This window comes from Chaetodon trifascialis, chromosome 21 (genome assembly GCF_039877785.1).
Source record: "Chaetodon trifascialis isolate fChaTrf1 chromosome 21, fChaTrf1.hap1, whole genome shotgun sequence".
Lineage (NCBI taxonomy): Eukaryota > Metazoa > Chordata > Actinopteri > Chaetodontiformes > Chaetodontidae > Chaetodon > Chaetodon trifascialis.
The window spans coordinates 7,808,408-7,820,545 of record NC_092076.1 but is presented as its reverse complement, the minus strand read 5'-3'; the positions used below and the strand labels follow the sequence as shown (position 1 = coordinate 7,820,545).

The 12,138-nt window shown below is 41.1% G+C and overlaps 1 protein-coding gene across 1 annotated transcript; it reads right to left on the bottom strand.

Annotated features, from left to right (window-relative positions):
* Positions 1-557: 557 nt before the first annotated feature.
* qrfprb (pyroglutamylated RFamide peptide receptor b) lies at positions 558-10,731 on the bottom strand. The gene is made up of 6 exons (XM_070990916.1): positions 10,202-10,731; positions 8,623-8,781; positions 7,935-7,996; positions 6,040-6,275; positions 3,273-3,370; positions 558-2,127 (listed from the first exon to the last, which is right to left on the bottom strand). Exons 1-6 carry the CDS (start codon positions 10,566-10,568, stop codon positions 1,718-1,720), a joined length of 1,332 nt encoding a protein of 443 aa, XP_070847017.1. The 5' UTR covers positions 10,569-10,731; the 3' UTR covers positions 558-1,717.
* Positions 10,732-12,138: the final 1,407 nt, after the last annotated feature.

Here is a 12,138-nt window from a genome sequence, read left to right as displayed (position 1 = left end):
CTTTGGTTTACCAGCAAATACTGACATTCGCATCAGCCTCAGCTGTGCTTAATGCTACGTGTCACTTAGCAAATGTTAGCTAGCACAGAATTAAATGGAGCTGTTTCACCGCCAACCTCGATTTCATTTTTCTCAAGCTGTGAGAAGCTGCTCCATTTCTTTTGTGTCCAGTGTGGGTACTTTCTTATTATGTGAACATCCCAAAAGTCAGAATTGTAGTGTGTGTAATTGGGATGCGTTTTTAAGACTTTAGTCTCAGTTTATAAATCTATTCACATATGCCCTTTGGTGGCAAACACTGCTTCAAAATCTTGAGGTCATCTTCAAATTCATTATACGTTGTCTCTTTTGGTTATTAGAGATTAAATTAATTGAACCAATTTAATTTAGTGTTTCTGAGATATAGAGGGGAGAGTTGCAGAATAACCCTCAGGGGCTTTGTTTTACTAAAAAGGCAATATAAGGTTAAGTTGCCCTTCCAATAATTTTCCCGTAGTCCCAAAATTAAAAATGCCCCATTTGAATTTAACCAATGTGAGCTGAAAACAAAGAAACATACTGTAATAGGCATTTTATTTGATGTAAAAATAATATAGAGATTAAATCTTACTGGCATTCTGATTTGCATTTTAAAGAATACAAAGAAACACATCGCAAATGATATTTGATGTTCAAGTCAACATCTTTAAAATCAACAATCTGCTAAGAACCGTGAATAAAAGCCAAGCTGTTGTTACCAAACGAATCCTTATAGAACAGGTAATTAACTTTAAATATACACCAAAATGATAACATTCACTTGAGTTGTGTTCACACACCAACATTACAAAAACATTCCACAGCACCATTAAGCAAACACATTAATACTGAAACTAATTATGCCCCCCCCTGTGTGTATGTGAGTGTTTTGGATGTCATCAGGTTTGATCTTTAAAAAAAAAAAAAAAAAAAAAAAAAGTCTAAATACATTAACATTTATTCATTTATGATTGTGATTAAAGAGCACAGCTGTTTGTTTCAAACATTAAGGCATGAGGTCCTCTAGTTCAGCCTGTCAAAACCTGTTTGCAGTTTGAGCCCAACTGTTCAGTTAAGCACTTAAAAAGTCCAAATAAATCACGTGAAATAGTACAATTGTTCAAAAACAAAAAGCAGCATTTGCTCTTCTGACAATAAGATGTGTTGCATCATCGTATCTGAGGTTTACACAGTTATTTCAAGCAATAAAAATGTGTAAAAGGCTAAACAGAGAGCTTGTGTTGCAACAGTTTGCGACTCAATTCACCTGAAAGGAGTCGAACGGTGCTGAACAGCTGACTCGCACAAACAGTGTCGTTCTTTGTCATCCTTTGTTGCTAAACGCTCGGTCGTCTGTGTTGCCTTTTCTAAACAGATGCCACTGTACCATAACACCACAGTTTGTGCTCATTGAGAGAGACTGAATGCCCTGCAGATTTCAGAGAAATTATTTCTTTTTTTTTTTTGGATTCATCTGGTATTTCATTGTCTGACGGGAGCGCTCCCGGGGCACACCTTCGGAAAATGGGAAACCTGGCTGTTTGCAGAATTGGTCCGTTTCCTTCCCGTTGCTGTCATGACCAGAATGAATAAGCACTTGTGCTTCTGACGCTGCAGAGATATAACCGCAGCTGTGACATATGCATCTGATGCACCCGCAGCTGGTGGTGTCAACAAACAGGTGGGTGGAGTTCAACAGCTAAACACCTGAAGTTTTGACTTGAGATGAGCTGTTCGCGGGGAGTTCTGTCTGGATGGTGGAGATTTTTTCGCCAATTATTTCCAGCGAGCTCTCACCATGCGAGGAACTGGCATGGCCTCTCTCTCCTGAGTGCTGCTTCGAGCTGTTGCCTTCATCTGATTCAAAGAAGGCTTCCCTACTCTGTGGTTTGATGAACTGCACCGTCAGTTTGGGGGCCTCCACAGCGACGCCCTGCTGGTTTGGTTTTCGGATGCAGTGGGAGAGGGTGGAGACGCAGCTCTTCTTGAAGTTCTCGTTCATGAAGGCGTACACGATGGGATTGTTGAAGCTGTTGAAGAAGCCGATGGCCTGAACGATAGCCACGATCATGTTAAGTGTGACTCCATCATACTTTTTCTCGAGGTCATCTGGACAAGAGACAGAGATCATAACGCAAAATGAGGAATGACACACAGACTTGGTACAGAGAATTGCAATATGCATGTAAATGTTAAGTTTGCCATGTTGTATGTGGATGTCCAATCAGTGTTGAGGTAAATGTATTCAATTAAAGCAATACATTTGAGCATGCAAAAGGACATGGCCAACCAGGGCAATTTCTTTGTTGGCTGCAAGAACCAACACAGAAGTCTTCATCAACTCCTCCCACCAGAGGATGTCAAGAACCAATGGATTAACTTTATTTTTGATGGAAATGTGACAGAAATGTACCCATAATCAATGGAATGTGCACATTTTACTACAGACTGCTTTATTAACGAGAGCCAGTCACGGTTCAAGCTGAAGGATGGATCGACTGGCTGTCTGTGAGCCGACTTCAGACTTGTAAGTTTTGCCCTGTTTTATGCTGTTGTACCATTTATTTTGTAGCTTAGCCTGTTCAACTTGCTGTTAGCATGTTGCGCGACTAATGTGGCTAGCTATTATCCTCTCACTGACTGGGGCAATGTTGGACTGATGTAAAAGAAAGAAATTGCTAAGCAACTAAATAAGTCGTAGGTTGGATGCCAGTAACTGCTATTTCGTGTTGCTTCTTGTACTTTATACCGCAGCGCTAGCTCAGCTTGCGTTAGCTTTGTCTGGTCCCGGGTCAGTGTAACATTATGTGTAATACCCAAGTTGATCTGAGAAGACGTGGCTGTGACTTGACAGAGCTGATCGTGATGAGAGCAGCGGTCAGACTCATCACAGACAGCACAGACGATAGCATATTAGCAGTGCTAATGCTAGCAACAGTGGCAACGAACAAGCAATCATTATTACAGTTAAGAAAGGGAAAACAGTCAAAGTTAGCTGTAATCTGAAAAAAAAAAACTACAAAACTGATTCACATTTTTCATCTGTCACTGTGGCAGCAAGTGGACTTTTAAGATGAGGTCCCAGCATGGAGGCACTGCCGGCATGACAGAAGAACTTGTCTCTCGGGGACAACATGGCACATAATGAGGAAGTTATTCCTACAATAGACTACATCTGCCATCAACACTGATTGGACATCCACATAAAACGTGGCAATATTTCATAAATTCATAGAGACACCAGAAGTACTTACAATACTCAAACAGCATGTGGACTGTGTGGAAAGGTGCCCAGCAAATGGTAAATAGCAGAACTATGGTGATCATCATTTTAACAGCTCTTTTCTTTTTCCTGTAGATGGTAAAACCAAAAGTAGAGAAAACTTAATGTCAGAGGTGACAGATCACAGCAGAAATGCACATTTCTGCTGTGATCTGTCACAGCAGACTTCTGCTGACTTACAAATAACACTATGAAGGTACTTTTCCATTAAAGGATTGGTTATTGTTGAGTTTTTCAAATCTGAATCTAATTCCCACTCCGTTCATTGTTTCCAACAAAGTAACCAAAATGTATTACAGTTTTTCTCACTTTGGTGCATTTCTTATTTGCAAAATCCTTAGTTTATCTCTCAAAAGTTATGCCACTGCATTCAGAATGACATGTCCTTGTGTTCCCAAACGAGAAAGAATATAAAGTGCACAGTTTGAGCATTTTCTGATGCCAACTATGGCGATGGTTTTCAAAACAATGATGCACAAGGCTGCATTTTTTTCTGTATGGCATATATAATTGATTGCAATAGATAAGACAGGATTTCCATTTACGTCTTTACTGTTCGTACTGTAATTTGTTGACAGACCATGTCATTTCAGTACAGAAATGAAAAAGGAAAGGCTGTTCTACTGCTGCACTGCGCAAATGGAAAAAAAAAAAAAACCCTAAACAAAGGAAAGAGCAGTCTTTCAACACCTCCTGACGTCCCTATCTGTTGGGCGACTGATTCCCATCCAGGTCTGAATGGATATCTTCCCTTGCAATGCAGCATGGAATGAATCTTTTGAAAGGCCTCTGCAGCTGTCTGTCTGTGATGTTCTCACACGCTGCATCCACTATTTTAGATTTATCACTGGTTGATCTAATGCTTCACACATCCCCTGTCATTATTGGCAGTCAAGATTCACTTGGGAGCATTTCATCAATGCATAGAAGATATGCTTGACAGATTATGACAAGTGGTTCAACCATTTTGCATGTATTGATTTATGCTGGGGGAGGGGAACCTCCAGGCTGTATATAGCCCACAAGGCAATTAAACACAAAAAAAGGAATTACATTTTTGTATTTACTAACATAAATAGTAAGTTAACATGTTCTTCAAAGTAGATGTGAAGTGTCACGCTTTCTAAAAGAAACTGATGAACAATATTTCTTTTTGTTGAAGTAAAAAGCAAACTAGTGTGTCTAAGTTTTTGAGGACGAGCTTGAAGTGATGAAAAAAGCTTCAAACTTAAGTATCAGTAGAACGTGAAACACGCTAAACTGGATGGGCTACAAGGACAAATGCTCTTGGATAAAGTTAACACTCTTCAGCAGAGTTTGGATGCCCAATAAGCAGCTTTCAGAAGACCACATTCTGTGCCAAAGTGTCACTTTGTCTGGAGAAATTCATAGAGATTAAGGTAAAACCTAACAAAAGGTAAAAACTCACTCTTTCAAAGAGTCAAGAAAAGTTCTGCTTAAGATTGCCCAATTCAAATCTGGAAAACCAGTTGCGAGTAGCATCACCATCATCACTACCATCTGACATCAGACAGCTCGCCCAAGAGAAGCAGTTCCAGTCATTGCATTAGAGGTAAATGTGATATATAAATAATTTAGTATGGCCAGGGGCACTGCCAAGGTTGGGCCAAGGCCACCCTGATGCAATTGCTAAGGGTGCCAGTGAGTATGGCTCTTGAAGGATGTTATAAAAACTGAAATGGCCCTCGACAGGAAAAAGGTTCATTGGCACAAATGTGCTAAAGTATCTGCAATTTGTTCAAATGAAAAGAGACATTGCTTTTCTGATGTGCACAAGTGACTGGATAATGTGGAGGTTGAATGGGTAGCTTTGAGGACTTCGATTCTGATCTGAGAAATGAACCAAAGTGACTGAGGAGAGAAAAAAAAAAAAAAAAAGCAAAAAGCACCTTCAATTTCAATACATTCTGAGTGTTTCGCCTCCTTGTTCCACTTCCTAGAGTATATCTCAACCAAGCACACAGTTATCAGACAGCATTACTGTAGCAATTGAAATCTGAGCTCAGAGCTGTAAAGAAATTCAATGTTAAGGTTCTCTTCATGCAAAGCTCTTCATAAGGCTTTTATTGTGAAGCAGCTACTGCTTGGTGTTGGCTCAAAGATCCTCAATAGAAATGTTTGAAGATGTATAAAAGAAAAATACTGTTTTTGATAATAATTTGTGTCACTGTAGATTGTGAAGATTACACCCACTCCTTGAGAGAAGGAGTGGGTGTAATTTGCATACTGGGCTTCACAAATATTGGGGCGCTACGAAATCATGTTGGCTGTATGATTAAGATTTGGGTGGATGGATGGGTGCACAAAGTGTTTATGTTTGGCTGTAACCATAAAGAGGAAGATTATTCCCTTTCGTTGACATAACCATAATTCATTTGGCATTATGACAACTTTAAGGGACCAACATTAATGTTCACAGGCAACACGATGACAATGGTGCTCTAATGTTGTCAAGCATCAACACTGATCCATCCACCTTGACCTTTCTGCTAACACAGAGGCAACAACTGATAGTTTAAGCTGCAAAGCTGCCTAAAGTTAAAATGAGTCAACTTCGGTTCATAGGAACATAGGTTCTCTATAACCTTCAACAGCAGAAGTCGCTCGCTCAACTAAAAGGATGCGATCCCTCACTGGCTTCCCACCCACAACCACTGCAGAAATGTCTGTGATGATGGTGCAGAAACTCTGGGAGACACTGGTGCTGTCTGACCTACCTTGAGATCTTACTGATCTCCCTGTGGTTCATGGTGTTGAGGACTGAGGAGTCGCCCACCCTCTTGCGGATCCACAACTCAATGCCAATGCGCGTGTAGAGGAACAGCATGGCAGCCAAGGGGAGGAGGAAGAGAGCCACCATGATGAAGGTGGTGTACGCCTGCCTGTGAGTCAAAGAGCGCCAACTCTCCTGACAGCACACGTGGTAGTGATCGTACAAGAAGTCGTACTTGACCTTCGAGAGGGAGGGAGAAAAGCTTTTAGTTCTGGAGGCGCACTCAAGACTGAGAAAGTAGCTTTGACTGACAGGGTGGTATTTATATGAGACACGTTTGACAAAGCTACTGCGGAATAAATCATGACAAACTCCGGATTACTATTTTTACATTCTTCTCACCGTGCATAACATCTGCACTTCTTGTCACTGCTAACTGCTCAGTGAGAGGTTCACCACTTTGTGAACATTGTATAAAAGGATTTCACTACATGGACTCAGGAACATTTTGTAAAATCGCTGTCGGTAAAACACAGTTCATTTGCAAATGATTACATTCTGATTTTATTTACCTTTTACACAGAATCCCAACTTTTATGATAGGAATCAGGGTTTTGTCTCTGTTTGAACTTTATGTGGTACATATGTGGTACACTTGAGAGCTGAAAATACTCTTCAAATAACAGAGTTTTGCATGTACTTTCTAGTATCACTTTGAAATACTCATATAGTAACTTGTGATTTTTCTCCGCTGTATTTACCCCTTGTGGCAAGCTTAATAATATCTTTATCTTCATTTATCATTGTAAATAATATGTTGTTTTGTAGCTACTCAACAGTTGGTTTGATATTTTTCTCTTTTCTATGATATCGATATAATATTATAGTGACTTAGAGTCCAGAGTTGCTCCTGATAATGAGATTTGTCTGCCAGTCACAGGTTCTGTTGTAGCCGCCAAGGCTTAACAGAGCAGGGAGAATATTCATAAAACACCCACATCAGGCTCACTGAGAAACAGGAGGCAATAATCCACACAGTAATCTGCCGATCTGCCAAAACAACATCAGCATCGCTTCAGTACCAAGCAGAGCACACTCCACTGGTCTGAAATCAATATCCAAGATGTTACTCTGCAAATCCAGCAACACAAATTACCATTCTCACTGTCAACAGTTTCACAAGTATGAATAAAATTAGCCATGTTCCTGACAAATCCCTGTAATTCAGATCAGTGGCACCAATTTGCAGCAGCGCATCCACCGCCGTTTATCCTCTGCCGCTGTGGCCAACAAGAGGAACAAACTTAATTGCGCTTCACTAAAGGACAGACATCTACATCAAATGCATCCTGCAAATAAACTAAAGTCACTATAAATTAAGTGTTTTTAAAAAACAAAAAAAACAAACACTGTCCCTTCAAGACAGACACCTGCCACCAGAAGAGACAGGTAGAGCGAGTGGCAGAAAAGTGACGGTGATTGCGAGCAGAGCAGAAGAAAAGCTTCACATTAAGTTGTCAATCTGGCAGTAAGTGTACAGTATAGGTTACGGTGTGTCAGTTAATAAGTGCTGCTGCTTGTCAGAACCAACAAAAGTCTTGCCTATTGTTCCCCAGCTGCTGGAAAAGTGAATGGGGTTCGACCCGGAGCTCTGGTAACTACCCTGCCTACATTTAACAGTCCTGTCTGCAGCGGAAACACACCGAAGACACTGACGGTTATCTTAAAATAAAGTTAGTCACGGTCATCAGTCTTGATGTTAACAACAATTCTATGCTTTTCTGTACTGAATTGTTTTTTTTTAATTTTCAGCTGTATAATAAGAGTGATTTTGCTTTGCAGTTACACATGAAATAAGTTAACAAAAGGTAATGGGTTGCTTTGAGCGACGCCACTTACCTCCAGTTGTTGCACAAACAACATTGGTGAACCCACTATCACTGAGGCGATCCATACCAGCCCTGCAGGAAACAGACATTTACATCATTTCCATTTCCATTTGCAAGCAGAAACGACTGAATTCACCTTTCACATCACTCACATGCTGCAAATCATGTTTGTTTTTAACTCCACAAGTGTGAGAGGGCAATACTCTTTCCTCATTTCTCAACTAAAATATCAGCACTCTGTGACCTTGTCACTCACTAAATATGCACATAAATGAAGGGTGTTTTAAATCACCACTTCAGATGAGGAAACTGATTGCACTTTTTCTCAGTTTTAACTAGATCCTGACAGATATCTGACTTTTAAGACTAATATTGATGTTTTAGATTAAAAAATAATCCAACAAAACCTAAATTCCATTAAAAAAGAGTGAAACTTATATAAAAGGCATCATATATAATACTTATGCACTGCCATTCCTTTGCAAACATGCCAAAATACATGTTTACATATAGCAGCCAATAACACTGGTCAGTACTGCCTTTAACTGGATCTCACAGTATAGTATAGCGTTAATTTTGGGGGGTTGGGTAGCCATCACGCACGTGAGCAGCCTTTAACTCACACAACAAACATTTCCTCCAACACACACACACATTCACTCCTCTAAGCACAATAAGCCACTCTTGCAGCAGAATACCTAGCATCTTGTATGCTCTTTTGGGTGAGTACTGCCTCCTCATTTTCAGTGGGAAGACAATACCCTGGTATCTCTCAATGGCAATGCAGGTCATGGTGAGGATGCCTGTCACTATGGCTGTAGTCTGCACAAAGGGAACTGTTTTGCAAACCAGAACCCCTACAGGAAAAAATAGAGGGATGAAACAATGAGGTGCTGAGAAACAAGAGAGAGAAATGTGCATTTTGACTGAAGTTGACATCACTTCTTTTGTTTGGTCGTGGATTGGAAACAAAGGTGAGCCCCTATCCTTTTCATCTGAATGTGAGGTTTCACTGAAATAACGAAAGTGCCACCTCTGGTAACGCTGGAACACGGGCTCTGTGCATACATTTCACAGCTAATGATGCACAGAGCTAGTCAAGTCTACTCTGATTCAACCTGAACTAATTGTGACCACATTTTAATAGGCGCACATGCTTTGAGCTGGCTTTCTATTGCTATGATACACTAAATGTCAGCTGTTACTGTCACATTTCTACAAAGTGTCCTCATTGGTATTAGACATGGTGTTTTATAATCTCATGGCCATGCAGTAGTATTTCATCTGTAATGCTAATAATGCTCAGTTTCTGTTCACACTGACACGATGAGATGGCGACTCAGCTCTTTGGTGCTTCTTAATTCACAGGAGAGACTTCAAATGCAACACCGTAACAGTAACTCAAATCAGTCTCAAAGAGTTGAATCAAAACCTCTGACGTGCGGGTTCTTCTCTTGTTTGCAGGACTGTTGCATGGTATTGCATTAGACTACAGCTGTTCATAACACCTGTCCACCCTCTGCAGAGTTTCCACATCACAAACAGCCTGACAGAGCTTCTTCAGTAATTTGCTCCAAAGTTTCCAATGCCTGAGCAAAAGCTAGAGAGTGGGTCTTGCTAAAGAAAGACAGAAAAAAAAAGTATTATTGCAAATCTAAAGAGTTCCATTGTGGCACTCATCAATGCATTTATTGATCTGTGCTGAAATACTTTCTATTTTCTTTGGGTAGATTTTCCACATCTGTCCTGACGCAGCAGTTTTGACTGTACACCTTGCTCCCTCCTGTTGTGGGTCGCTTCAGATCTGTGACTAAAAATAAAAAAAACCCTGTATTTTCTTTACACTGAAGCCTCCATCTGTCACTTAGAGGAATGCCAGCTCCTGTCGCAGCTATAAGGATTCTACTTGAGGGGCTGTTTAGTTCATATGCTGGCTGCCTGCATCATCATTATTCAGCGTGTAGATCCTTACTCGCTCAGCTAAACTGACGGATTTTACAATTAAAGCATTTGCAAGACTGTGCATGTGGAATATAGACGCGCACCTAAAGCCTCATTGCTGCATTACACACTCTTGCAAAAGCATTAATTGCAAAATGTATTTGAAGTCGTTCCAAGTGCACATAAGAAAATCAAGATTTGTATGAACCACAGCAGCAGTTGCCTTCATTTTTCACGATTCAAATAATATTTTCTGTCTGAATAATTCATTCGTGACATTATCTTAAACAGTCAGGAATAAAGTATGCAATAGAAAGTTAAAAGGCTTAAACTCACCCCCGAACCATTCAGAGGAGATGTTCTGCAGCAAAGTAAACGGGATGCAGAAGAAAGTGATGAGCAGGTCGCTGACCGCCAGAGAGCAAATGAAGATATCTGTCGCCGTCTGTATCGCCCGTTTCTTCACAACTATGTAGATGACCAAACTATTCCCGGCCAGAGCCATGACGAAAATAACCATATACATGATCACGAAGGTGGTCTTGGCGCTGTACGGCAGCTCGGGGATGTAGACGAGCGGCTGGATGTTGTAAGTGTTGATGAACTCCTGGCGGCTCAGGTTGTAGTACTGGAGCATCTCCTGCAGCACTTCAGGAGTTATCTTGGTGGTCCCCTGGCCCGAATCTGTCGAAGCTGCTGCCATCCCGATAAGCGTCTTCAAGCCAGAGGGGAACTTGCTTAGAGAAAAAACAGAGTATGTTCAGAGCTGAAAGCTGCTCTTCACCCCACAGGTGCGTCTGGATGTTGCGCTGCTTCCTTCATCCAGAACATGCTGCTGTCGGTGTTGCAGCTGTTGCTCTGTGTGTGTGTGTGTGTGTGTGTGTGTGTGTGTGTGTGTGTGTGTGTGTGTGTGTAGGTGTAAGTGTGTTCATCTGACTCTAGAGAGGACGGGGTGACAGACCAATGATAGGTCTGTAGGTCTGCTGACGAAGATCAGTCTCGTGTCTGAATATTTTATCCTGCATGCTCAGTGATGTTATAAGAAGGGGCTTTGGATCTATTTATAGTGGACACAAAAACACACATTATGTAAATTATATTTCACACAGTGATGTCGACTGTACTTAAAGGTCCAGTGTGTAGGATTTAGTGTCATCTAGCGGTAGGCGTGTAGATTGCAACCATGGGCTGCATAAAAGGTGAACGGAGCTTCTGGGTGGTTGAAGCCCCGCCCCCGCCCCCACCCCTGCGTGCTGTAGATTCAAAGTTAATTAATATTGTAAGGTGTCACCAAATTGCTCTAAATTTAGCCTTGCAGCCTCAGAAATACACCTGCCAAGTGTGAAGTAGAACAGTTGAATGCGAAGGACATACAGGTGAGTTTCAGGTGATATCAGGTAAAGAAAAATAAGATATACTTCATTAGTCACAGCAGCCATGCTTAGTGAAATTATTTTTCTCCGCATTTGACCTATCCTGGAGAGTCCTTCCTCCGCGACAGACTAGGAGTGGTGGGCTGCCAGCCAACGCCGGCGTCCGGGGACCCAGTTCCTTTCGTCACCATTGGTCAGGTGGTGATCTTGTATGTTTTTAGTGGGGTTTTTTATGGAGGATACCCCAGGTGAACACGGGGAGAACATGCAAGCTCCACACAGAAAAGCCCCTTTCCTTAAGCAGGCACCGAGGGCATGGTAGAGAAACTGAAACTGATCTTGAATTGTTAGAATGGTTTGGCTTGGTCTGATGTCATCAGTGTGGGCGTGATCTATCTTTACAGGAAGTCTGTACAATTCAAACATATGGTGAGTTCAGTGGCGCGTAATACTCAGTGTGTCAATAATAAGGCTGTTAATGGAACTGAAATTAGGTAACAATCTGTACTACTGGACTGTAATGAGGTTTTACTACTGAGTGAAAATAATTATGTTCCACATTATCCTGACATGCTGCCAGTGTGAATGTCAAGGTATGTTCGAATGTGTGCAGCTTCTAAATTCCCATTTAATTCCAACATGAAAATATTAATAAGGCCTAAAGTGACTTATAGAAACATCACTGGACTGAATTTTTTTCAACTAAGTCTGCTGGAGCATCTTCCAAAAAGTGTCCTCCATTATCTGAAATCACCTCATAGCATGACAGACAGACAGACAGACAGACAGACAGACAGACAGACAGACAGACAGACAGTGGGGGAATTTCTGTGTGGATTTGTATAGAGCTGCTGAGAAACTCTATTAAAATGGAAAATATAAGGAAAGTGCCATCATGAA

Excerpts from the sequence above, each read along its gene's own strand:
- qrfprb (XM_070990916.1), bottom strand. The coding sequence starts at position 10,568 with ATGGCAGCAGCTTCGACAGATTCGGGCCAGGGGACCACCAAGATAACT. Across the intron at positions 7,997-8,622 it reads AAGAGCATACAAGATGCTAG|GGCTGGTATGGATCGCCTCA; the intron begins GTATTCTGCTGC and ends TGTTTCCTGCAG. Across the intron at positions 6,276-7,934 it reads TGTTTGTGCAACAACTGGAG|GTCAAGTACGACTTCTTGTA; the intron begins GTAAGTGGCGTC and ends TCCCTCTCGAAG.